The 24,936-nt window shown below is 61.9% G+C and overlaps 4 protein-coding genes across 12 annotated transcripts; 1 reads left to right on the forward strand and 3 right to left on the reverse strand.

Moving 5' to 3' along the window:
• Positions 1–654: 654 nt before the first annotated feature.
• CENPX (centromere protein X) lies at positions 655–4,686 on the reverse strand. Its single transcript, XM_036837025.1, has 5 exons — positions 4,590–4,686; positions 1,906–1,957; positions 1,636–1,689; positions 1,271–1,359; positions 655–1,170 (listed from the first exon to the last, which is right to left on the reverse strand). The coding sequence occupies exons 1-5, from the start codon at positions 4,617–4,619 to the stop codon at positions 1,156–1,158; spliced, it is 240 nt and encodes a 79-aa protein (XP_036692920.1). The 5' UTR covers positions 4,620–4,686; the 3' UTR covers positions 655–1,155.
• Positions 4,687–4,849: 163 nt separating this feature from the next.
• Positions 4,850–15,746, forward strand: LRRC45 (leucine rich repeat containing 45). Of its 9 annotated transcripts, none has more exons than XM_036837024.1 (22): positions 4,856–5,528; positions 6,009–6,070; positions 6,439–6,509; positions 6,785–6,963; positions 7,238–7,366; positions 8,206–8,318; positions 8,689–8,747; positions 9,039–9,116; positions 9,388–9,523; positions 9,626–9,703; positions 9,801–9,912; positions 9,998–10,068; positions 10,493–10,585; positions 10,695–10,787; positions 11,333–11,506; positions 11,589–11,736; positions 13,057–13,306; positions 13,883–13,954; positions 14,152–14,269; positions 14,455–14,517; positions 14,953–15,116; positions 15,228–15,746. In XM_036837024.1, the coding sequence occupies exons 1-22, from the start codon at positions 5,309–5,311 to the stop codon at positions 15,286–15,288; spliced, it is 2,544 nt and encodes an 847-aa protein (XP_036692919.1). In that variant the 5' UTR covers positions 4,856–5,308; the 3' UTR covers positions 15,289–15,746. The 9 variants fall into 9 exon arrangements, 8 of the variants coding, with proteins under 8 accessions (XP_036692917.1, XP_036692919.1, XP_036692913.1 ...); XM_036837018.1 differs by having other exon boundaries at positions 4,862–5,519; positions 14,953–15,112; XM_036837017.1 differs by having other exon boundaries at positions 4,863–5,528; positions 14,953–15,112.
• A 670-nt stretch (positions 15,747–16,416) lies between these two features.
• Positions 16,417–19,103, reverse strand: DCXR (dicarbonyl and L-xylulose reductase). The gene is made up of 8 exons (XM_036835312.1): positions 18,973–19,103; positions 18,792–18,889; positions 18,118–18,272; positions 17,978–18,020; positions 17,802–17,901; positions 17,649–17,713; positions 17,440–17,557; positions 16,417–17,320 (listed from the first exon to the last, which is right to left on the reverse strand). The coding sequence occupies exons 1-8, from the start codon at positions 19,022–19,024 to the stop codon at positions 17,217–17,219; spliced, it is 735 nt and encodes a 244-aa protein (XP_036691207.1). The 5' UTR covers positions 19,025–19,103; the 3' UTR covers positions 16,417–17,216.
• Positions 19,104–21,557: 2,454 nt separating this feature from the next.
• On the reverse strand, positions 21,558–23,449 carry LOC118886978 (carbonyl reductase [NADPH] 2-like). Its single transcript, XM_036837434.1, is given in 11 exon segments — positions 21,558–21,661; positions 21,758–21,875; positions 22,075–22,139; positions 22,249–22,324; positions 22,327–22,353; positions 22,442–22,458; positions 22,461–22,480; positions 22,576–22,730; positions 22,835–22,863; positions 22,866–22,931; positions 23,395–23,449. Coding segments are annotated over 11 exon segments (732 nt in total).
• Between the last annotated feature and the right edge of the window lie 1,487 nt (positions 23,450–24,936).

Below are 24,936 nucleotides of genomic sequence, written 5' to 3' on the forward strand. Positions count from 1 at the left end.
AGGAGGGGGGAGAGGGAAGTGGGGGGCAGAGGCGGGGAACGGGTGCAAGAAGGGGCCAGTGGGGCTAAACTGGGGAGGGAGGGCTGGCCCCCCACCCATGCCATCCTTGGGCGTGGGGGCGGGGTTCCTGGGTGCCCGTGGCAGCAGGGGCAGACGTCCCTCCCCAGCGGACTAGGTCCTCCAGCACTGTGAGAGTCCTGACCCCATGGTCACTGGGCCCAGGGCCCTCTGGGTGTTTCTGTCCTGGGCTGATGAGTCCTGGCAGCTTTCAGAACCGATGGGAGGTGGGTGCTGTGTTGGGGGGGAGGGTGGCTGGGCCCCAGAGGGCAGCCAGACTTCCCGACTGGGCTTCTAGCGGTTCCCAAGCAGCTCTGAGCTCCCTGGCCCTGGCCCTGGGACCGGTGGTCCTTCCCACTGGCGTGACTCCCCCCGCCCCACCAGCACCCCTGCTGGCCGGTGGCACACCACACTCACAGCAGCCCTGTGGCAGAGGCACCGTCCCAGGCGAGCAGCCACACGTGCGAGGGCTCCGATTTCACAGCCTCTTGAGCCTGGCCCACAGCAGGGCACTCACACATGCTGTTTGTTATTCTGTCCTCTCCCAGCTTTGAAGCAACTTGACTTTGGGTGATTAATGGCAACAGGAGGCTGTGCCTGGGGAGGTGGCTCTGATTTACTGACATTGCTTTGTGAGAACAAATATATAGCTCAGGCAAGCATCTTTTGAGGGGAATATCAGATGGCTAGAAGGTGACACACAAGCTTTGATGTCGGTGGCAGAACCACACCGTTCTGCTTGTTTGTGGAGGACACACGGGCTACCTGCTCAGGCGGGCGGGTCTCCTGCACCTGCTTCCCAATGACCAAGTGCTTCTCCCACACCGGTGGGTGCTCGGCTGTCCTGAGGGCGGGGGGCATGAGGGGAGGGCACCAACCCGGGTGCCAGGACCCTCATCCTGTCAGCGACCCCTCTATCTGCTGCATCCTGGCCATTAGCAGCAGGCAGAGGGGACGACAGGGGCAAGAGAGCAGTGGTTTGCTGGCACCTGGCCAGTCCTGGGAGCTGGAGGAGAACCTTGGGGATCAGCAGCTCCTGTCCTGTCTGAAGCCAGAGGCCGTGACTTGGACCGGTGGCCACAGTGAGGGTGGAAACCGCTAGAAGTCCAGAAGCTGTGGGGGAGAGGAGCGCTCAGAGCCTCGTGGGTGTAGCCCCCCCCCGCCCCCCATCCCCGTCTCCTGGGCCAGGCCCTGTTCCTGGAGGCCCACCTACCAGCTGAGGCAGCACCTTCTCCAGCTGCTCCACGTCCACTTGGGCCAGGTCCTCTGCCTGGGCCTGCCGGATGCTACGGATGGCCGCTTCTGCCGTGATGCAGGAGGGAAGTGAGGCAGAGAAGGCTTGGGGGGCCTCAGCCCTGGCTGCTGGCCCACCCTTGTGTCAGCCGACAGCTCAGAAGGCTGAGGTTGGGGCCTCTGAAACATGGAGCTTTTCAGGGACAGAGAGCTTAGGTGCTTGTGGAAAAACAGGAAAAATGTGTCTTGGTTACCCCACTGAAAAATAAAATGCAAAGGGATCGTGAATGGTCTGGACGGGCCTGGGTGGGATACTAGAGAACACCGCTGGGTCCCTCTGCTCACCCACAACGAAGATCTTGAGCAGCTCGGCCGTGAGCTGCAGCGCATCCCCGCTGACTGCAAGGTGAAGGGAGAAGGTTACAGACACACACCCTCTCCCTGCCACCCCACTCTGCCCTCACTGCTTCTGCCCTCACTCACACTCGCGCCAGTGACCTCAGCCCTCCGTCTGGCCCAGTCCTCCCTGAGGCCCTGGCCCCTGCAGAGGTGCAGTGCAGGGTCCCAGGTGCCCAGCAGGCCCCGGCCACCACCCCCTGCCCCCTGTTCACACACCTTTGGTCTTGTCGTCTTTAAAATGCAAGTGCAGCAGCTTGCTCACCAGCTCCTGAGGGATGGAGGGGGCGTCAGTGAGCCACCGCCCCTGCCCCTCTGCTGCAGACCCCTTAGGCATTTAGTTCTGGATGTGATGCGGTTGTAATTGCTGGCTGGAAATGCTGTCTGTGGGGCTCTCCCAGGGTGGGGGATTAGGCAGTGGGGAGAAACCTCACTGTGAGTGCCTCCAGAGAGCCAGAAATTAGACGCAAGTGGCAGACTGGTGGGAGCAGCCCAGGTGCCTGCCTGCCGCGCTCTGGGGCTCCCGTCCTCATGGAACGCAGAGCAGTCCTGTGCTCCTGCCCCCAGGGACGAGGTGCCCTCCCCACACTGGGCCCCTTTACAGGCCTGTCCACACCACCAACACTGCCCGGCTTTGCCAGACCCTGCTCTGGGCACCGGGTCAGCTCCATTCCAGGTCCCTCCCTGGAGCCTACAACACGACACGTGGAAAGGGATCTTCCTGTAATGGGGAAGGGCATTGTGGGAACCGCAGAGCTGGGCAGGGGCCAGGCTCCTCGGTCAATGGGCAGTCAAGGTAGGGGACAGAGCCCAGACTATCTGCAGGACTTCCTGACCAATGAGGATGGGACAAGGGCGGGTCCAGGCCAAGACTCCTCAAGGGAGAGGCTTGAGCCCCAAAGTATGGCACCACTAAGCGGAGATAGATTCTGGGGATCAGCAAGTCAGGAGCTCAGCTTGGAACATGTTGCATGAGGGACACGCATGAGGTGCCCAAGCAGAGCAGCCAGTGGGTGGCTGGAACTCAGAGGCGGTCGAAGCTGGCGATGATCTGGGAGGTGGTAGCACGTGGGTGGACCAAGGGAGGTTGCTGAGGGCAGGGACCAGCCGGAAGAGGCTGCAAATGAGGAGCCAGCAGAGCGCCAGGGGAGGCGGGAGGACAGCAGCAGTGGGTGCCCAGGAGCCCAGAAACTGGGTGTCGTGCAGGGAAGGTGAGCTGGGGACCCACCAGGCCTCCAGCCTTAGCCACGGAGATGGCACTGCCTCGCCCAGTGCAGCTCAGCAAAGCTGGAGAGCAGAGTGGAGGGAGCGAACCCTGCCGGAGCCCTGGCTCAGGAGGGTAAGAGCTCGCCACCAGTCACTTGGGGCAGCACCAAAGAAGCAGCCTCATCCTCCCAGCAGTGACCACGTGAGCTTGGCGCCACCTGCTGGCCCTTCTTGCTGTGTACCTGAAAGGTACCAGGAAAGGCACAGAAGGCTCTACTGCTCTGCCAGCTCCCAGACCCTGGGGAAGAGCTAAATCAGCCAGGCTGCTGCTGGGGGGCAGCTGCATGGGGTTGCCGTGATAACTAGTCAGCACCAGCTGGGAGCGGAGGTTCCCTAAACTTGCAGAGGGTAGGATGGGACCTGGGATGTGGTCAGCCTTTGCCCCACTGTGTGGAGGCACAACGACCACGACCCCTCCCTCTCTCCCTCCCCGGGGGCAGCCCTGCTCATGGGTAATGACCATAACCCCAGCTCTGGCCAGAGCCCTCTGAGGGCGAGGACTCCAGAGCTGCCCAGGACCGCATGAAGGAGGCCCAGCCCAGTGCTCCCCTCTGCAGCTATTACAGTGCTCCCCTCTGCAGCTATTACAGCTATTACAACCCCCTGCCTCGGTTGTTTTCCCTTTGACACCATTTACCCCTTGTAGGCCAGGGCAGAGTGACGATTCTGGGTGATAAAGAGAGAGAACACCCACTGGGGACTGGCTGGACAAGTACTCATGAGGGGCTGAGACTCTCCCTCCTGCCCACAAAAGCCTGATATCAAGGGCTCAATGTCACCTAACCTTAAGGCAGAGCAACAATGCGAGACTCAGACCACTTACAGCCTGCGGGGTGTGGGAGGCAGCAGACCTCACTACCCACCCACCCACCCAGAGCCCCATTCGCCAGGTGCAGAGCAAAGGGGCTGACTCTGGAGGCAGATGGCCTGGGTTTGACCCTAGTTCTGCCTGTTTCCCACTGGCAAGTGGGGGTAGTACCAGTACCCATCTCCTATGGTGTTGAGCATTACACGGGCTAATCCATTTCAAGTGCATGTAACAGTGCCTGACTTCTGGGTGTGCTGCTAAGAAAAGCACTTGTAGAGCCACGTACACACCAGGCAACCGAGCCAGCCTGGATCAAGTGAGACGCAAAGCACAGGGCTGGCTTGATAGGGAACAGGCCAAAAGGAAACTTTAGAATACGCAGGCGCCGAGACTACCCGCGAGCTGGGCCGCACTGTGCTCTACGCTAAACTCCTTAGGGTGAGTCCTGCAGATCCCGGAGCCGCGGGGCGGGAGCCCAGGCTCCTCTCTGAGCCTCCCTTCATTTGTGCTGGCACTTACCCCTGCCCTATTTCTGCAGACCCTCTCCCTCTTGCCGCAGACCAAGCTGCCTACCCAACCTTCCGCTACCCGGCCGCGGGATTCCATCCATGGAGGACGAAAGGTGTGCGGTACGAGGGTCATTGCCGGATTCTGGGAATGCGCTCACCCTATAAGCCACCCGACGGCAGCGCGGGGGCTGGCTCAGGATCCGCACGTGGGTCACTCAGGGTACCGGGCCGCAGCGTCCCCGCCGGCCCCGCGCGCGCCCCCCGCCCCGGCGGCCTCGCCCCGCGCCCCCAGCCCGCCCCGCCAGCAGGCCCTCTCTCACTTTCCGGAAGCCGGCGCCGATTTCCTCCATGACCGCCACCAAGGTGCGCGCCCTCCGGAGCCCCGCCCCCGCGTCCCCAGCCAATGAACCCTGAGCGCGCCCGCCGGAGACCCTCCCTCGCGACTCCAGCCAATCGACAAAGAGCGCGCCTTCTGGAGCCCCGCCCCCGCGCCTCCAGCCAATGGACCCTCCGCGCGCGCCCGCTCCTTCGCCTTCACTGGCCCGCGGTGAGCGCCCCTCCTCCGCAAAGCCTCCTGGGAGTCGTAGTTTCCGCCAGGTCTTCCCGGCGCTCCCTGCTCTTCCTGGATACTGAGGCGCGCGGCGGCCGCGACAAGCGAGCAGGGGTCAGCGGCGCGAGGACTGGGGCATCGGGCCCGGAGCCCAGGGGTACGGGCGACGCCCGGACGGACCGGCCCCGCCGCTGGAGGCCCCGCCCCCGAGGACGCCCACCTCCTCGGTCCCAGGCTTCAGCGGTCCGCTGAGAATCACCCACCCCTGCCCTCCTGGGGCCTCCCGCCTGTTGGAGCAACTCAGTTTGCGCCTCGTTCCTTGGCTGCTGAAGACTTAGAGTCTTTGTGTCCCCACTGAGCTGCCGGGGGCTCTCTGAAGGCCCCCAGAGGAGAGGCCCTGCTGTACTGCCCTTCCCCGGCTTCCCGGTCTGGCTGCTGGTGAGGCCTGTCTAGGCGCTTTCCGGGAAGCCCTTCCTGCACCCCAGGGACATGGAGGAGTTCCGGCGCACCTACAGCCGGCTGTGCAAGGAGAGTGGGGCCGAGCCCCAGGAGACTGTTCTGCAGCAAATGCACCAGCTGCCGCAGGGCCGGCTGGACCTGGCCACACAGAGCCTGACAGTGGATACCTGCAGGGCTCTGGGCAAGCTGCTACAGAAGGAGGCACTGCTGACGGAGCTCGTCCTGAGCGACTGCATGCTGAGTGAGGAAGGTGGGCACCAAGGGCCGGCGGCCCAGGGCAGCCCTTGCAACTTCAGAGTTGGGGCCGGGCTCCCCTGGTTTCTTTTGCTCTGCTGCTCATTAGCTGCACATGCCGCAGTCCTTGGTGCTTGACATCTCTAGCAGAGAACTCTGTCCCACCTGATTTCTTCTTTGTGAGGTTACTCCCTTTTACTGTCATAAAGCAAGCAGCAGCATCCTCTCTGGAAACCCAGGAGCAGGAGGCAGTTTCTCTTTGTAATGGGAAAGCCTTAGTGTCCCCTGGCTTAGGAGAGTCCCGCTGTGCTGGTGAGCCGCCTGACTCCCCACCTGGCAGATTTTTCAAACCTGACACAGGAGTGGGGTGACTCTTTTTTGTCATGAACCTTGGCTGGTGGGGGTCACTGGGACAGCCGTCCCTCCCCTATGTGTGGGGAGCTGACCCAAGATGGAGCCACCAGGGGTGGAGAGTGACTGCCCTGCTCTCTTACAGGGGCCGTGCTGCTGCTGCAGGGGCTGTGTGTCAACACCATCCTGCGGTTTCTGGATCTCAAGGTGGGTGGATCTGCACTCAGGGGCGTGCCACCCAGGAGTAGAGAAGATGCAGGTGTCCTGGCGACCAGGGGTCTGCATGGTGGCCGGAGACCGTGTTTGTAAGCGCTCTTGGCACACAGGCTCCGCACCATTTGCTCATGGTCTCACGCACGCGTGTCGGTGTTCTGAGGGCAGGAGCATGAGTTCCAGAACGTTCTGACAAGCAAACTGAAATAGCCTGCATTGGAAGGCCACTGCGGGCAGGGAAAGCAGAATCTGAAAGGAGCCACACCTTCTGTTCGCCATGGCCTCGCCCACCACCTGACCAGGGTATTCAGAGCCCAGCTCAGGATGCTGGGGAGTGACTGGCTGGCCTCTTTCTGTCCTAGGGCAATAACCTTCGAGCCGCAGGGGCCGAGGCACTGGCAAAACTCCTCCGACAGAACAAGTCCATTCAGAGGTAGGGTGGCAGTCCCAGCCCCTGCTCTCCCCTGAGCCCCCACTCTCTCTCTGCGTGGTTCTGGGTTGGCTCCAGAGGACACGGTTCTGCAACATGAGAGTTCACGCCTTCATGTCGGTCTTCCATGGTGGGGAGTAGGCGGGTATGAGTTACTCACGCGCTTCCAGCCTTTCTGCCAGAGACCCCCAAGCCTGTGCCCCTCCTCAAGACCGCTGGACCCCATGGGAGCAGGATGCCCTTTGGGGCCACGCACGTCATGTCCACCCTTCCTGCAGCCTCACCCTGGAGTGGAACAGCCTGGGCACGTGGGAAGAAGCCTTCGCTGCCTTCTGCGGGGCCCTGGCGGCCAATGGCACCCTGCGGCAGCTGGACCTCCGCAACAACCAGATCAGCCACAAGGGTGCCGAGGAGCTGGCTCTGGCCCTGAAGAGCAACACCAGCCTCCAGCAGCTTGGTGAGGCCACCAGCACTGGCCCTCCTCGTCCTCAGACCAGGCCAGGAGGTGTTGGTCTGGGGGGAGGGGGGAGGGGTTGCATCTCATCGCTTCCTCAGCCCTCCCACTGCTCCCTTTGTCCTCTCCCAGAAGGGTGGGGGTGGGAGAGGAGGAGCACGCTGAGCTGGGCTCCTGATCTGTGGCCGATCACAGGGAGTACCAGTGTTCCAGGCTGGGCCAGCCCTCCCACCCCCGCCCCATGCTTTCCATCTGGCAACACCAGCTTTCTTTCCAGACCTGCGCTGGAATCACATCGGCCTCCTGGGCGGCCGCGCCCTGGTAAACTGTCTCCCCAGCAACAGAACCCTGTGGAAGCTGGAGCTGGCTGGGAACAGCATCCCCGGCGACATCCTCAGAGCCGTGGGTGCGGGCACGTGGGGCCGCTGGTGGCTTGCACTGTTTGGAGCAGGGCATAGAGCTGATTCCCTGTGACAGAGACTCAGCCACTGAGGGAGGGGTGGCTTGGGCCAGAACAAGTAAACACGGCATCACGACGGTAGCATGTTGAAAACTGGAAGTGAGAGCAGGCGCCAGGGAAGAAACGGTGGCGGCAGGAGCCTGCAGAGCGCTGACTGCCCGTACTGCTCCTCACCCTCCTCACACCATGGTCTCCGCCTGTCATGACCCTGACTCCTCAGCCCCAAGCCCACTGAGCACGCTGCCACTCCCCATGGCTCGTCGTCCCACTGGCAGCGCCAGCCACCTGAGGGCCCGAGCCTGGGTTGGAATCTAGTGTGGCGTCACCACCTGCTGGGTCTGCCCAATGCGTGTCCTCTCCCACTTCTTGGTTCTTGGACCTGCCTCTGAGTCACCCCAGTTGGCACCATGGCCGCTTCTGGCTGGCCTCTCTCCAAATGCTGCCTGGATCTTTCCAGAGCATGGGAGCTGAGCACACCATTCACCTCTTAAAAGTCACACACTGGCCTTTGGCCTTTGGGGCGGAGCCCAAATGCCCACCTTTTTTGGCGGTTGAGCAGCCTCCCCACCTCTCCCCGTGTGCCTGTTCCCCCTCCCAGGCTCCTGGCTTCACTGTTGTCCCTACCCCCACCCCCTCTGAGCCCCTCACCTGCTAGTGCATTGAGGGGTCTGATTTGTGGGGTGAGATACCACCTTGCACAGTGTCTTCTGGGCATGGGGCTGGGCTGGCCGTTGGCCACTCCTGGGGCTCGGCCTCCCGGTAGACAACTTGGCTTTTTCCAACAGAGCAAGCCATGGATCACAACCAGGACCGGCAGACTGCCTTCCGGGAAAGCCAGGCCCGCGCCCACGTGCTCAGCAAGGAGGTGCGGCACCTCCGGGAAGAGAAGTCCAAACAGGTGAGGACAGTGCTGCCGCTGACTGCAAGACCTCGCCCCATCCCCAGCCCCGCCCTGACTGTCTGGACAAAGGGCCCCCCTCAGCCCCCGTGCCATGGCCTTTTTCCTTCCTTCTGGGCCCTGGAGCCTCTCCAAGCAGCCAGTACCCAGGCCTGGGAGGCAGCCTCTTGTTCTGATGCCCTCTGGCTGGGTGGGCGGGTAGGTGGGCTTCCCCTCTGGGCCTCCCTGCGTGGGAGCCACTCTCCCTTTGGATGAGGCCAAGCCCTTTCGTGTCCTGTCACCTCAGTGGATGTCTGCCCTCCTTTCTGCTGACTGTGGGGAGTGGGCAGGCGCTGGGCCCTGACAGGGCTCTGGCTGCCTCTGTCCCCAGTTTCTGGACTTGATGGAGACGATCGACAGACAGAGAGAAGAGATGGTCAGAAGCAGCAAGTGAGTGTGGCCCCAGGGCCAGGGGGCAGGGCGGTGGTGCGGTGGGGGTACCCGGGGTTCGGGTCCTCGCTCTGGCCTTGGAGTGACCTAACGTGAGCCTCATCGCCTGCCCGTGGACAAGGTTGTGGGGTGTGTTTACCGAGGGAGTTGGCTGGAGGGTTAGCGGCTGCACCGAGACTTCCTCAGCCCACACCTGGAGGTGGCGTGAGCCTGAGGAGCAGCAGCTGCTGCAGGGAGGGGCCCAGAGGGCTCCAGGGTTTGGGTTTCTTGAACCCTCCTCTCTGCCCACAGGGCATCGGCAGCACGCGTGGGGCAGCTTCAGGAAGCCCTGAACGAGAGGCACTCCATCATCAACGCTCTCAAGGCCAAGTAAGGAGGAGCAGAGGGTAGGACGGGGTTGTGAGGAGGCTTCAAAACACTTTAGAGACCTGCCCACGGGGCAGAGGAGGACGGTCCAGACAAGGACTTGAGTCCCCAGGGTACAAAGAAGGTGGAGGGACCGCTGGGGTGGTAACCTGGGAACGCTTCTTGGAGGAGGTGGGCGCTAGCCGGGGTAATAGTCTGGCAAGAGTGAGAACAGCAAGGCCTTAGCAGAGGCTAGAGGTGGGATGGGGTGGGGCTGGCCCTTCCCTCCTTGCAGGCTGCAGATGGCTGAGGCCGCCCTAGCTCTGTCAGAGCAGAAGGCCCAGGACTTGGGGGAGCTCCTGGCAACCGCAGAGCAGGAACAGCGGAGCCTGGCGCAGAGGCAGGCAAAGGAGCACAGGCTGGAGCAGCAGGTGGGCAGGGAGGGCTGGATGGGCAGGTGGTTGGGCGTGGGGTGGGCAGGCGGTGCATGGTGGCAGGTGTCCAGTGGCGCTCTTTCCCCATCTGACCCCCAGGAAGCTGCAGAGCGGGAGTCTAAGCTCCTCAGAGACTTGTCTGCTGCCAATGAAAAGAACTTGCTTTTGCAAAATCAGGTATGGGGGCAGGGTGTGGGGGCAGGTCCCTGGAAGGCCTGGGGCAGGGCTTCAGGGAAGGGGCCAAAGCTTCCCTCCCTCGGTGCTGGTTTTCCAGGTGGACGAGTTGGAGCGGAAGGTGAAATCTCAGCAGGATCAGCTATTCCTGACCAGGCAGGAGCTGACCAACACGGCAGCTGAGCTGAAGATGCGGGCTGTCCAGGCTGAAGGTGGGCACAACAGGCCTGCCACTGGGTGCTGAGAACCAAGGGCCCCCAGAGGAGTCCTACCCACGCTCTTCCCCTGTGCTTCCAGAACGCCTGGAACTGGAGAAGAAGAGGTCCCGGAAGAGCTTGGAGGACGCGGAACACCTGCGCTTCAAGGAGGTGCCTCATTAGTTGTGTCGTCTGGCCTTTGCTCTCCCCGCTTCATCGGGGCCTGCAGACACCTCGTTGTGGCATGGTGTCCCCAAGGCGCACTCCTGGCCGGGCTTCCCTCGACAACCTTGGGGTGCTGGTGGCATTTCTCCAACAGCCCTGGCAGATGTCAGACCCAGAACCTCCCCACCAGTTTCTAGAAGGGACCCTGACTGCTGGGGCCACAGCACAGACTGCCATGTGCTCTGTGCCACCTGGGGTGCAGCACTGGGACGTGCCCTCCATCCTCACCTCCTGTGAGGCCACTTGGGGCAGCCCTCACTCGGAAGTAACAGGGTCCCCAAGATTCACCTGCCCCCCAGGGTGGGGATCCCATGAGGGGAAGGCTGGGGAGCCAGCGTGCCAGCCCTGTCCCCACCCCACACCTGGGCAGGTGGAGCACATGACTCGCCACCTGGAGGAGAGCGAGAGGGCCATGCAGGAGAGGGTGCAGAGGCTGGAGGCTGCGCGGCTGTCCCTGGAGGAGGTGAGCTGGGCGCCAGGCTCTGCCCTCCCCTAGGGAGGCTGGCTGTGGCCAGAAGGGGTCCCTGGGCAGGGGCAGAGGACAGGCCCAGCGGTCACTGTCTGCGGTGTAGGAGCTGAGCCGGGCGAAGGCTGCGGCACTCAGTGAGCGCAGCCAAGCTGAGGAGGAGCTCATCAAGGCCAAGAACCAAGTCCGTCTGGAGGAGGTGAGCCCAGGGCCACGGTCTGCTGCTTGCAGCGCCCACTGGGGAGAGAGGTCTGAGGGGTTGGCATGAGCTGCCTGGGTTGCACAACCCTTTGGGCTTAAGTGGGCCAGACCAAGGCTGTCTTCTGGCTCTGTAGGGAGGGACAAGGGAACAGGAGGTCCAGGGGTGCAGAAAACTTAGACGAGGACACTCATCCCATCAGCACCACATCCAGCCCCCCCTGCCCACGCAAAGAGCCAATGTCCTCCAGCCCCAAGGTGGGGAAGGGGTTTGGCCCAAATGTGCAGCCTGTGACTACATGGTGGAAGTAGGGGACCAGAGGCCAGAGGGCAGGATGGTGTCAGCCTGGGACATGGGGGAGGCTCCTCATTCAAGTTGAGCCCATTCAGAGCAACATATGCAATAACTGTAGTGACAAAGCCGTTTCCACATTGCAAATATACGCTCCTCTCTGTCTGAAGGTGGGGCTGGGGGGTTCACTCCTCCCGTGAGCTCAGGTCCACAGGCCAGAAAGCAGCTCACCAGCCCCTCTCCCGGGCCCGCAGCAACAGCGCCTGGCTCACCTGGAGGAGAAGCTACGGCTGCTGGCGCAGGCTCGGGACGAGGCTCAAAGCGCCTGCCTGCAGCAGAAGCAGGCAGTAGCTGATGCCCAGGCGCGGGCCAGCCAGCTTGACCGGCAGGTGGAGGGCCTGAGGCGGCGCCTGGAGGAGCTGCAGCAGGTAGCCGGGACATCGAGGGCTCCCAGGGGTGCCCGCGGTGCCCCCAGCTGCCACCTCACCCCCCCACCCCCTTGCCTGGCAGGAGCTGAGCAACAAGGACCAAGAAAAGGCGGCTGAGGTGACAAGGGTGCGGCTGGAGCTGCAGGAGCAGAACGGCCGCCTGCAAGCAGAGCTGACAGCCCAGGAAGCGCTGAAGGAGAAGGCAGCGGCCCTGGAACGCCAGCTGAAAGGCGAGCTGAGCCCCACCCCCGCCCCCCTGTGGCTTCTCTGCAGGGCCTTTCTTACTGGGTCATCCCACAGGAGAAGGAGGAGGCTGGCCTGGAGAGCTGAGCTTGGCCTAGGTCTCAGCTCCAGGAGGTGCTGGTAGGGGAGGCTGGGTATGTGTGCGCCCAGGGGACCCCGAGCAAACCCCACCCTGCCGGCCCCCTGCGGACCTCTGGATTGGTGGGAGCCCAGGCAGTCCCCAGAGCCCCTTCCTCACTGAGCTTCCTCCCTTGCAGTGATGGCAAGTGACCACCGGGAGGCACTGCTGGACAGGGAGAGCGAGAATGCCTCTCTCCGTGAAAAGCTTCGCCTTAAGCAGGCCGAGATTGCCCGGATCCGGGATGAGGAGGCCCAAAGGGCCAGCTTCCTGCAAAATGCTGTTCTGGCTTATGTGCAGGGGTCCCCCCTGAGGACCTTGAGCCCCCAAAAGTGAGGGGAGGCAGGGAAAGTCTGAAAGTGGCAGGAAGGTGGCATCTGTTGGACATCTTTGTCTCATGCCTGCTCCTCCCTTCCTTACAAGGGACAGGCCATCGGTAGGTCCGGGCTCTTTAGGCAGGGTCTACAGCTGGTGACTTGGAAAATCAGTGCTGGAATGGATGTGAGAGCAGGATGGCTGCAGCTTACGACCAGAGTGCCTGCCTGCGGGGTGTCCAGAACGTGGCTGGCCAAGAGGGCTGGAGAGGGCCCCAGCCCCATCCCCACTCCTTCATCCCAATCACAGGGAATGATGCACCTGAAAACACAGACCCATGTTGGAAGGAGATCTGGGGGAGCAGGCCTGAGCTCTCCTGGCCCCACCCACCACAGTTCAGTCACCTTTCACCACCATGAGCTCCGCAGGCCCCAGCGCTCACTCCAGGGTGTTCTGAAATACAGACTTTTGCAATTTGTGATACATTTTGGCCCCAGTGCCTTTCTCCAGTATCAGTCTTTTCTCCAAGCTTGGGCCCTTCAGGAAAGGCCCTCCAGGTGTTGCTGGGTCACCCCTTCTAACTGCTACCAGGGGCCTGCCTGCCTCGGGGATCTCTAGTGACTGCAAACGCCTGAGTTTTCACCAACTATCTCGTGGTTAGAGGGTGGGTGGGCCTCAGCCCCTCCCTCGGTGGGCCCTGGGAATCCTCTCCCTAGAAGAAACCTGTGTGCACCGACCACAACCTGTTCAGGTGGGTGGGAGCAGCTTGTCTGCGCTTACCTCGCCCCTTGGCGTGGGTCACGGGGGCTCTGGGGAGGGTCTGCCCAAGCTCGACACGGGTTACGGGTTGCCCTGTGACCCCGCCCCCCACCAGATTTCTCTGGAAGGCGCGTCAGCCCGCGTTCGGGGCGGGTCTGCGCCCCCCGCCCTCCATGCCGGCCGCGTTCGGCTGTCTCCGCGCCCGGCGCTCGGCGGCGCTCGGCTGTCTCCGGCCGCTCGGCTCGGCGCTCGGCTCGGGTCCGCGGCCGCTGCGGCGCCGGGCATTTCTCCGCAGCTCGGCTCGCGGCCGCGCCCGCCCGGCCCGCGCCCATGCAGGCCATCAAGTGCGTGGTGGTCGGCGACGGGTGAGTGCGCGAGGCGGAGGCCGCTCGGCCTGGCGCGCCAGGCGCGCCGGGAGGGGTTGGCTCCGGGGACCTTGCTGGGCAGGGCGCGGGGCTCCGGGGCGCGGCCGGGACGGAGGGGGCGGCGCTCGGTCCGGGGATCCCGGCTTGGGGTCCAGACGGGGCGGCCCCGACCTGCCCGTGGGCGTCGGGGAACCCGGCAGGGGCGGAAGGACGCGGTGGGGCGGGGTCCCGGCTGGTCGCGGGGCACAGGCCTCCAGCCCAGGCCCACCTGATGCTGCCGGCAGCCAGCGGCCCCGCCTGGCCTCCCGGTGGGTGGGGCCAGGCCTCTCACCTGGGCTGAACCCTCAGCCGGTGCCACCTTCGCGATACCTGCCTGGGGCTCTGAGGCAGCTCACCCCAGCCCTCACCCACCACTCTGCCCCCGCGGAGGCCCTCCTGCCCTGGTCCTCTATCGTTGCGGATCTGCTGGGCAGGCACCCCTGTTCCCACACTGGGCACCGTGGGAGGGGGCTGCCCTTGCTGGGCAGAGGGCTGAGGTGGGCCTGGGAGCAGCGTGGGCTTGCCCTCTCTCCGCAGCGCCGTGGGGAAGACCTGCTTGCTGATCAGTTACACGACCAACGCCTTCCCTGGAGAATACATCCCCACCGTGTGAGCAGGCGGGCGGGTCCAGAGCTGGCAAGGGGAGGGTATGGGCGCCTGTGCGCGGGGCTCCCCTGGGCTTCGAGGTCGGGCCCAAGTGGCCCTGGTCTGGGCTCCGGGGTGGGGCAAGGTGCTGACAGAGCTCCAGGTTTGTGCAGGCCTGAGAACCCAGACACTGGGGGGATCTCTCTCACTCTGTTTTCTAGTTTTGACAACTATTCTGCGAATGTGATGGTGGACGGGAAGCCTGTCAACCTGGGGCTGTGGGACACCGCTGGGCAGGAGGACTACGACCGGCTTCGGCCACTCTCCTACCCCCAAACTGTAGGGGACCACAGGGCAGCCTGCAGGGGCTGGGTGGCTCGGGTGGAGGCCCAGAGGGCCTGGTGTGCGCGCGTGCGTGTGTGCATGTGTGTGTGTGTGTGTTGGGGGAGTGAGCAGAGGCCATTCGGAGCCTCTTTGACTATTCCTACATGGTACCTTCCCTTCTTCCCTCCCTTTCTCCCAAGGACGTTTTTCTGATCTGCTTCTCCCTGGTGAGCCCAGCCTCCTTTGAGAATGTTCGAGCCAAGGTAGGACAGGGCCAGAAGCAGAGTTGTCTTCCTGGGAGGGGAGGAAGCTGCCCAGAGGATTTGCCCTTAGAGGGCAGGGGTCTCTTGCTTGAGGGCCTTACAGAGACAAATTGTCCTTTGGAGATTGCCGGGTGTGAGGTCTTAAGGTGGCCCAGGGGGTGATGAGGGGCCAGGGGTTGGGCAGGGGTGGTGAGTGAGGCTCTCAGAGAAGGAAGGGCCCTGACTGAGAGGACCTGACGGGCCTGGAAGCGTCTTGGCTAGGTATTTTTGTTCTTGGTCATTTCCCTACCAGAACCAGTGGTCACCCCAGAAACAAGAAGGGCTAAGTGTGTGTCTAGACACAAGGAAGGGGCCCTTGGGAGCCATGGCCTGCTCTGGGCCAGGCTGAGGGTAAAGCTCCCAAGGGGTAGAGATCAGAGCCTCCCATCCCCACAGTGGTACCCAGAGGTTCGGCACCACTGCCCCCACACGCCCATCCTCCTGGTGGGCACCAAGCTGGACCTTCGTGACGATAAGGACACCATTGAGCGGCTACGGGATAAGAAGCTAGCGCCCATCACTTACCCCCAGGGCCTGGCCATGGCCCGGGAGATCGGTGAGTGGGCACGGACAGGCCTGCCGGTGCAGGGAGGAGAGGTTCGCTCTGGGGGGCACAGTGCTGCCCCCTGCTGCCCCCCACGCTCACTGTTCCCTTTCTTTGCTGCCCCCAGGCTCTGTCAAGTACCTGGAGTGCTCAGCCCTGACCCAGCGGGGCCTGAAGACTGTGTTTGATGAGGCCATCCGGGCTGTGCTCTGCCCGCCTCCTGTGAAGAAGCCAGGGAAGAAGTGCACGGTCTTCTAGAGCCCTCACTTCTGGAGGAGCAGCCCCCAGTCCCCCGCACCTGTATCTGTTGTGTTGAGATGTCTGGTGTCCCTGAGTCTGCTGTGGGGAAGTCGTGTGGGTGGGGAGGGGGAAGAATCATGGGGACGAGGCTGGTGCTCCCGGGGTGGTGCTGGGGCCATGGGGTCCTGTCCACTCTGCCTCCTCTACCTGGGGGTACAGCTCCAGCCTTCCCTGGCCCCCAGGGAGTCCGGAAGGGAGCAGGGTCTCCCTCAGGCTGCAGGGGCAGGTCCAGGGCAGCCCCAGGATGGGCTTCCCTGATGGGGGAGTTTGTGGGGTGGGTTCTGTCCTTGTGCCCCAGGATGGGGCAGCCCCTTTTTATTTTATACAATAAACGTTCTTCATCATCTCCTGCTGTCTTGCTACCTGCCCTGCTCCTGCACCCTCAGGGTGCCAGGCCCCTAACCCCCACCATCCACGGGTACAGAGCGGGTGAGCTTCAGACACACACACACACACACACACAGGCCAGAGGAGAGGAGGAAAAGCTTGCTGAGCCCTCTCAGTCTCCAAAGGAGGGACCCAGATCAAAGTGGGGGCAAGTGCATTTGGCCCCTTCTGGATGAAGAAAGCCCTTCTCATGCTGACTTCAGGCCTCTGGGAGGGCACAACCAGGGGAGCGAGGGGCAGGATGGTCTGCAAGTCAGGCCCCATGGGGCCCTGTGGAGCCCAGGGCAAGGCCAGGGGACACTCAGCTGATTGTTCAGGAAGACAGGCCGTCAAGAGGAAGGACGTCCAGGCAGAGGGACCCTGCAGCCATGGAGGTAGAACAAACGTGGTGTGGAGAGGACAGGAGGGGCTGCAGGTGGGCCAACAGCCTGGCATCGCTGGGCAGACAACGGCGGGAGGTGAGGGGTGGGCCTGGCCTGGAGCTAGGACTTCACCCCTGAGGCCACAAGGCACTACTCTGGTGTGATGAGAAGCCACACTGCTCCCCCGCAATGGTGTGCAGAGGGTGGACTGCTGAATTTCAGGAACTTTGCTAGTCAGTTTTTAAACAGCTATTGTTAATAATTATATAAACTTATATTAGTTGTATTAAAAAATGAAATTAACAAATACACAAAACACATCACTTCCTAAATATTTTTGTACATATTACTATTATCTGTGCTATTGGGTGTAAGGCTTTTGTATCTGTGTGGTGGGGACACCACACAAAGGTGAGGGACACACATCTCTCCCCAGCTCCACCTCAAGGACAGTAAACAGGCGGGAGTATTTTACCATGGAAGTTGGCAAATTCTACAGCTGGAGCTTGTGCTCAGTACGTGGTGAATAACTCACAAAGTTGAGGGAATGAAAATTGAAAACCATCATCTGATTCAGCAAAGAAGTCGCTCAAGTCATCAACAAAGTAATGAAGTCCCAACACACAGCATCCTCAGTTCACTTTTGTCTTATGCATGGACTTCAGGAATGCCAGCCAACATTCATGTTAAAAACACCACTGCTTCCACACCAGAGACCTCTGGACAGGGCCAAAGGCCATCCTCGGTCAAATTCACCACCCTCATTAGGAGCTGGGCTTCTGGAAGGTCCTACCTCCCAGTCCTGTCAGGGACTTAGCCAGGCCTGAAAATCTCTCGCAGGAGGGACAGGCTGCCACTGGCCCAGGATGTGAGTTGAATGGTTGTCTCTACCTGGGACTCATCCCCACACCCAGCCCTGAGCGCTACATCTTCCGGCCACTTGACTGCAGCCTAGGAATGAGTGTGCAGGCTGGGCAGAAGAATCATGTTTATTGGAGGGATGGGGAAGGGGGGTGGGGGTAAAAGTGGGCTCAGCATGGAACACGGGTGTGTGTGGGTGGAGGGGCTCAGGTAGCCAGGAAGCCTCCATCCACCGGCACAGTGGAGCCCGTGGTCATGCTGCTGCGGTCACTCAGCAGGAAGAGGATGGTGTCTACCACGTTCTCCACCTCTGTGGGCGGGGTGGGGTTCAGGACGTGGTTGAAAGGAGCTGCCCTTCATCCTTCCCTCCCACCCCTCACCTGAGCAAGCCACTGATTCAACTCCCAGCTGGGCTCCCACCCGACTCACCGGCAAACCTGCCAAGCGGGATGCGATCCAGCATGGTCTTGGCCTTCTGGGGGTCGCTCCAGTTGGCCTGGCCCATGGGTGTCATCACTACTGTGGGGTTGAGTGCATTCACACGGATCTGCACTGGGACAGGCAGGGGGTCAGCTGGGTGGGCTGAGGCTCTCTGGGCACGTGGGCTGGGTGATGGGAGGCATCCCAGTAGGGCTCACCTGGTGTGGCCCAAGCTCCAGAGCCATCACCTTGGTCAGCATGTCCAAGGCACCCTTGGTGGAGCCTGTGAGGAGAGACAGCCTGTGTGGAGCCTGAGCTGGCTGCTCAGGCTGGGGGGGTGGGGGGGCAGGGCACAGCCGGGGCTTGCTCACAGTAGACGCTGTGGTTAGTCACTGCGCGCTGGGAGGCCTGGCTAGAGACATTCACGATGGACCCCGGGGCTCCCCGAGCTATTAAGCCTCGGGCCACGATCTGTAATTGCAGAGGAAGCATGAGGCAGAACTGGTGTCACCCCCCAGTTCCCACTCCTGCCCTGAAGGCAGCTCACCTGGGACACCTGGATGACAGCCCGAAGGTTCACATCGAAAGACCTGGAAGCAGATGGATAGACCCTGGTCAGGGACTCGGACTGCTGCAGCAGGAGACAGCCCTTCCCCCTGGGAGTTCCTCCACCCCACCCTGGCTCACGTGTCACACGCCTCCTTGGTGACCTCCAGGAAGGGCTGCAGCAGCGCCACGGCAGCATTGTTCACCAGCAGATCCACAGGGCCCACGCCGCCCAGCGCTCGCTCCGTGGCCTCCCAGTCACCCAGGTCCACACACACGGGCTCTACCCCAGGGCACTGTGTGTATTAGGTGGTAAGGGGGCACATCTACCAGAGGATTCATGCCCAAGAATGGGTACAGCTGGGCCTCTGCCGTGCGAGGGAGAAGGGCTGGGTTTGCATGGCCTTTCAGTTCGACAGGGGGAGGGGTTAGGGGTTCCACAGGAGCCAGTCACCTTCCTGGGGCTCAGAATCGCAGGCTGCTGCAGGGGGAGGGTAGTTAACTCGGCCTCTGGGCCACTGGGCAACTCGGGGCTTCGGGAACGGGAGTCTGGCCCCGCCTCCGGCCAGTCTACTTCCTCCCAGCGCCCGAACGCCTCTGGCCCCGGGCCTGCAAGGCAGCCATTTCTGCCTCCTCCTAAGCCCAGGGGGAGTCGTCGTTCTCCCGACCCGTCGGTCCCCAACAGAGGCCGTGCGCCCGGCGTGGGGGAGGGTGTGCAAGAGTCCTTGGCGAACCCTAGCGCCCGGCGCCCGCGTGTCCCGGCCCGCCCTCAGCCTCGCCCGCCGCCCGCTGGGCTGGGACAGGGCGACGCCTACCTCGCGGACCAGGCTGTCCAGGTCGGCCTGGGTCCGGCTCACAGCCACCACTTGTGCACCTGCCGCGTGAAGCGCCTGGACAGTGCTGCGCCCGATGCCTGCGAGGAGCGCGGCTTAGTGCGGGCGCCCCTCCCCGGCCACCCCCTCCCAGGCCCACCTTTGGCCGCCGCCCCGGGCCCACCTTTGCCCGCCCCAGTGACGAGCGCCCGGCGCCCCGCGAAGCTCAACTCCATGAGATTCAGACCGGCCCTGCGCACTGCTGAGGCCCAACTGCGTGGCTGGGTTCAGCTGCGCGCGACCGTCCGGGAGGGCGCGGGGCGGGGCGGGACGCGGCGGGCCAATCGCAGGGCGGTGTCCTGGGGAAGGAGGGAATATTCAAATAGCGGCTTCCCCACGGGGGCGATTGGCCGAAAGGAGTGGGCGCGGCCGGGGCGGGGCAGGCGGGGGTCCCCGCAGGACTCTTGGGCGGGGTTTTTCAAACTGCCCTGTGGTGACCCTTAGACCCGGCGTGAAATAGGTTTAGCGGGCCCCGCTAGCATATTTCCCCTGCCAAGATGATTATTACAAAAAAACAGATGTGGTAATTAATACGTGAAATTAATACGTGGTAATTAATACGTAATTATACGTAGCTGTACGTGAAAGACATCTCAGGGCTAACATTTTTTTCTTTTGTTTCTGAGAAGAAAAGTTTGGCAAAAAGGATCACATGCTCCCCTCACCCAGACCTGGGAGTAGCTCACGCAGGCTCACTTGTGCTTAGAGGGAAAGGGTTTGGACAACCCAATAAGCCTGAAGAAGAGGCCAAGACTAACAAAGGTGCGCTTTAGCCTCAAAGGGAGTTGAAACGCTGACTCACCCGACCAACCCACAGAAGGCCACCAGGACTTTAAAAACTTGGATAGGATGGGAAGGGATAGGCTTGGTGTCATGGGGTACCCAGTGGCCAGCAAGGGCAAGCATTGCTTCCTGCAGCTTTAGGGTCAGAGATATATGTGTGCTCATGTGTCCACGTGTGCATTGGCTCCTCCTGTAAAAGCTACTTTGTTCTGTGGGTCATGGTGGGAAAGTCTAGAAACATTGCCCTTGAGGACCTTCTGTGGACAGGAGTAAGGAAGTGGTGATAGCAGGGCCTCTGGGTCACTGTGGCTTTAGGCCCAGAGAGGTGGACAGTCTGGAGGAGAGGGTGGCCGGGGACAGCAGGAGGCACAGGTTTGAGAAGCCCCTGGAGGATAGCCAAGTGAGTCCTCCCTACCAGACCTGGCCCTGTGGTGCAGCCGACACCCTCTAGGCACTGGGCAAACCCTGCCTTCTGCTCCTAACCTTGGACCCTGCCCTCTGCCTGCCAGAAGCCAAGGGGAGGGGGTGAACAGCCCCCAGCCTGTCCTTCCTGAAAGGCACATCTGCTTAGGTCCCTTCACTGGCTTTACCTGGCCCCCAGAATGGTGTCCAAATCCTTTCACTTGCCCTGTGATCCTCGGTGGACCAGCTGGACTGAGCCAAGCCAGCTTTGGCACAAACCTTACTCTGGGAGGCCCTGAGGCTGGCTAGAAGTGCCCTCAGCACTCCCCATCCCTGCAACGTGCCCTTCGCTCTCTCAGCCCAGTGGTACCATTGCCTGGAGGGCCCCACCCCAGCCCCTCATCCCTTGCCCCCTTGCCCAGAGTTGGACACTGCACCAGTCCAGCTGACTGACCACCTCAGGCCTCATCACACCCACACTCAGAAGGCATGGGTCATGTGGAACCTGACCCAGGAGGCAAGCACAGCTGAATCCCAGCAGGGCCTGCAAAACCCTCTATCTGCCCCAGCTGCAGGGCTGTTGTGTCTGGAGTCAGGCCAGGGACAGTAGGTAGAGCAGCAGCTGTGGACCCTTCCCCAGCTGGGGCTGCCCTCTCATGGGTGGTCTTGTGGGGGAAGGTGTGCCCTAAGGCGGAGCTGATTGCTCAGGGTTGGATAAGCTATAATGGTCCAGCACCCCACCCCTCATGCCGGGGGCTGAGCGCTCAGCCCCATCTTCCCTAGGGATAGCCTATGGTCCAGAGCATCTCCCCGCAGCTCCTCAGACCCTCTACCCTCTCCGGCCGGCGGTAGTGGGGGCGGGTGGGGGGGGGCATGCTGGGCTGAAGGGCGGAGCCAGAGCCTCAGGGGAGGAAAGGTGGCTGCAGGCTGCCTTCTGCCCTCGGCCCAGAGAAGGTTGGGTGCTGCGGTTAGGGCGTGGACACGAGGAATCTTCTTGCGAGGAATCTTCTTGCAAGGAATCTCGGCCCTTCAGCTCAAGGGCAGGGTCAGCGGTGGAATCCGGAGGGCTTCGGATCTGCCCTCTCTTTACTTCTTCGAAGGTTAACCGGTGCCCCCCAGTCCCTGATCCTCCCCTCCCCAGCCTCGCGGCGTGCCCAGCCAGAGCCCTGGCACGGCTAGCTGCAAGAAAATGGCCTCCATTTAATTAGGCAAATCCACTCCAGCACAGCTGAGGACACAGTGGGTGGGGACGACAGGGGCGGGTCTCCTAGCACGTGGGTGTGGATGCGGGATGGGCTGGTGGGGCGGAGCCGCGGTGTGTCGTGGAGGTGGGGCCAAGCCGCGGGGCGGGGGCAGCAGGCCGGGCAGTGGGAGATGCGGGGAGGGTCAGGGCGTGGGCGTGGATGGGGCCAGGGGTGTGGTGGGCTGGTGGCCTTGGCGGTCTGGGGGCGGGGCGGTGGGGCGCGGAAGCGGGGCCGGGCGGGGCCGAGCAACATCCCTCTGGCCGCCCAGAGCACCGCGCTCTTAAGAGGCCAGGTACCCGGCATCCACAAAGATTCCCGAGCCGCTGGTGGGGGCGCTGCGGTCGCTGAGCAGGAAGAGGATGCTGTTGACCACGTCTTCCACCTCTGCGGCGGGTGGCGGGCGGGGTCAGCACGGCTCGGCCCGGCTGTCTGGGCCCGGCTGCCCCAGCTGCGCCCACCACTCCACGAAGCCCAGCTGACCTGCAAACTGCCTCAGCGGGTGGCGCTCCTTCAGCTTCCGGGCGAACTCGGGGTCAGACAAGGCTTGCTGGCCCATGGCGGTCAGCACCACCGTGGGGTTTACCGAGTTCACCCGGATCTGGGGCCGAGGGGCCGGAGGGGCGGTCTCAGGCGGTGCACGAACCCAGCCCTCACAGACCCCACTGAGCTTGCTTACTCACCCCCTGGCGCCCCCTACCCCCGTTTTCATCCCCAGCCCCCACCTCACCCCCACGCTGCGCCTACCTCGTGCCTTCCCAGGCCGGGGCCCCTGGCACCCACAGCTCCCCCATGCCTACCTTGTGCGGCCCCAGCTCCATGGCCATGGCTTTGGTCAGGATGGTCATTTCACCCTTGGTGGAGCCTGTGGGAAGAGGGCAGCACCGAGGACCCTTAAGGATTCAGCCCACTTTGCATGAGGCCCAGCTGCTCCTGCACGGAATGGGGGCTCAAGGTTGGGCAGAGGGACTCACTGTAGGCAGCTAGGTTGGGAAGGGTGACATGGGCCGCCATGCTGGAGACGTTCTCGCTGGAGCCAGGCACTCCGTGGCGTGGCTGATCATGCCCCGGGCCACAATCTGGAAGCCAAGAGAGGGGGCAGCCTGACCCCACCGCACCCCCGCTTGGGCCATGTCTGCACTGGGCCACATCCTCCCACTGGCTCACCTGAGACACCTGGAACAGCGCAGTTTCACACTGAAGGACCTGGGGGGAGAGGGGACAGTCAGACAGACCATGGCCACGCCCGTCCACTTCCTCAGCAGCCCTCTCCCCAGACCACCTCCTCTCCTACTCCTCACCTGTCGAAGGCCTCCTTGGTGGTCTGCAGGAAGAGCTGCAGCAGCGCCACGGCGGCATTGTTCACCAGCACGTCCACAGGGCCCACGCTGCCCAGTGCCCGCTCCATGACCTCCCAGTCACCCAGGTCCACGCACACGGGCTCTACCCCGGGGCCCTGTGGGAAGACATTGGCCAGTGACCAAAGGGAGCGTCCTGGCAGGCTGGTGAGGCATCCCGGAGGGTCACAGGCCTGGGCCATGATGGGGCTGCACACCTCACCTCCTTGGAGAGGCTGACCAGGTCGGCATGGTACTGCTCACAGCCACCACTCGGGCTCCTGAGGCGTGCAGGGCCTTCACGGTGTCCCACCCGATCCCTGCAGGGGTGCACGGGGCAGCCAGATGGTGCAATATGTCTGGGCCAAGGCTGCGGGTGGGGGCAGCAGATTTGCTGCTCAGGAAAGAGCGGTGAGACAGTGCTGGCCGGAGGGTGGTGGCCTGGGGGTCAGGGGTCCGGCCAGCCAGGATCCGGCCAAAGGAGGCCCAGAGGGCAACCCCTTCCTGCTGGGCCGAGGGAAGAGGCCTTGGCTGGATCCCCCCATCTGCCCAGAGTGATTCTGAGGGCCTCCCTCGCAGGAGGGCTCTTGCATTGACCAGGGAGAGGCTAGCATCGTGTCCCAATGGGGCCTGCTGGGTGGTAGGGAGCAGTCCAGGCCCAGATCAGCTGGCTCAGGCACAAAGGGACTTGCAGGCCCCAGCATGGGCCTGTGAGGCTCTGGGTCTGGCCACCTTGCTCTCTAACCTTGGCCCCTCACACACCCCCACCTGCCTCGCTCACACCCATCTTTCCCTGCCCTGTCACCAGGGCCTGAAGGCCACTGAAATTCAGCAGCATGGTGCCAACTCCCAGCCTCGGTACAACAGGAGGCGAGGGCGTGGGGGGTTTATAGGCCCAGGCTGGGGCAGGCTGGGTGGCCAGGCAGGTTTGTGTGTGATGGGGGTTTGGGGGCTGGCTGGAGGAGGGAAGACTGGGGGCACTAGGCGGGGCCAGGCCTCAGTGCAGCTTCTGCTTCCTTGTTCGCAGAAACCTGTCTCCTTAGAAGGGGCCACCGTCCTCACCCACAACCCAAATGTGCCAGCCAGAAGCGCCATCCTGGGTTTTGGAAAAGAAACTAAAAATAAACCCTGGGGTGGGGAACATGCCCCTTCCTGGCTGGCTGGGGACAGGTGGCCTGGAACTGGTCCCTGCAAGCCCTGGGCCTGATGCCCCTGGGTGATGGCCAAGGCCACACAGAGGTCCCTCTGGGGAGTGTTCTCCCAAACACCCACAGCTTAAAAAATCTCCCTACCTCCATCAACCCTCACCCAGATCAAAACCCAGCAGCACTTGCTTCACTCAGCCAAGGCCATCACTACACTCCAGGCACATTTTCAAATGCCAAAGATAATTTTTATTTTGAAATAAAAGTTTCACAGTTGCAAGGATAGTAAGAATTCTTTTCCCCTGAACGATTTGAGAGTAATTTGCAAAACTAACACTCCATCACCCCTAAATAGCTTAGTGTCCGTTTCCTTGGAATAAAGACATTGTCCTACGCAACCACAAAAACACACAATACATGCAACACAACCACAACATAACACACACCATCACAACACAGCGCAACTGTCAGAGTCAGAAGAGTAACACCATGCGTCCCTACCACGTGATCCTTAGCTCCCATTCAACTTTCATAAGTTGTCGCAATGATGTTCTTTAAAAAAAAAAAAAAGAAAAAGCTATATCAAGGTTTAATTGATATATATGACTATGCATATTTAATGTATACAGTTTGATGAGTTTAGACATATGCAAACACCTGTGAAACCATCACCATAGTCAAGGTCATGAGCATATCCATCACCCCCAAGTTTCCTCATACCCATTGGTTTTGTGTTTGTGGTGAGGGCACCTCTCACACAGAATCCCAGTGCTCAGTACCAACTGTGAACTACAGGTCTCTACAACCCGCTTGTCTGGCATAGCTGAGACTTCCACTCCTGTTCTTTATGGCCAAAGGGTCCAGTCCAGGGTCACATGTTGTCTTTGGAGGTCCCGTCTCTCTGTCTCCCTCACTCTGGAACACTCCTTAGTCTTTCCTTGACCCTTATGACCTTGATACTTTTGAAGAATATAGATCAGTTATTTTGTAGAAAGTCCCTCAATTCAGCTTTCCCAGTGTTTCCTTGTAATTAGATGCAGGCTGTGCATCTCTGTATTGAGCACCATGGAAGTGACACTACGTCCTCACAGCATCCCATCAGCTGGCACCATTTTGATCGGTCCCATCACTGGTGATGTTAACTCTGATCATGGGATGGAAGCGGACATCACTAGGACAC

Source organism: Balaenoptera musculus, chromosome 20 (genome assembly GCF_009873245.2).
Source record: "Balaenoptera musculus isolate JJ_BM4_2016_0621 chromosome 20, mBalMus1.pri.v3, whole genome shotgun sequence".
NCBI lineage: Eukaryota > Metazoa > Chordata > Mammalia > Artiodactyla > Balaenopteridae > Balaenoptera > Balaenoptera musculus.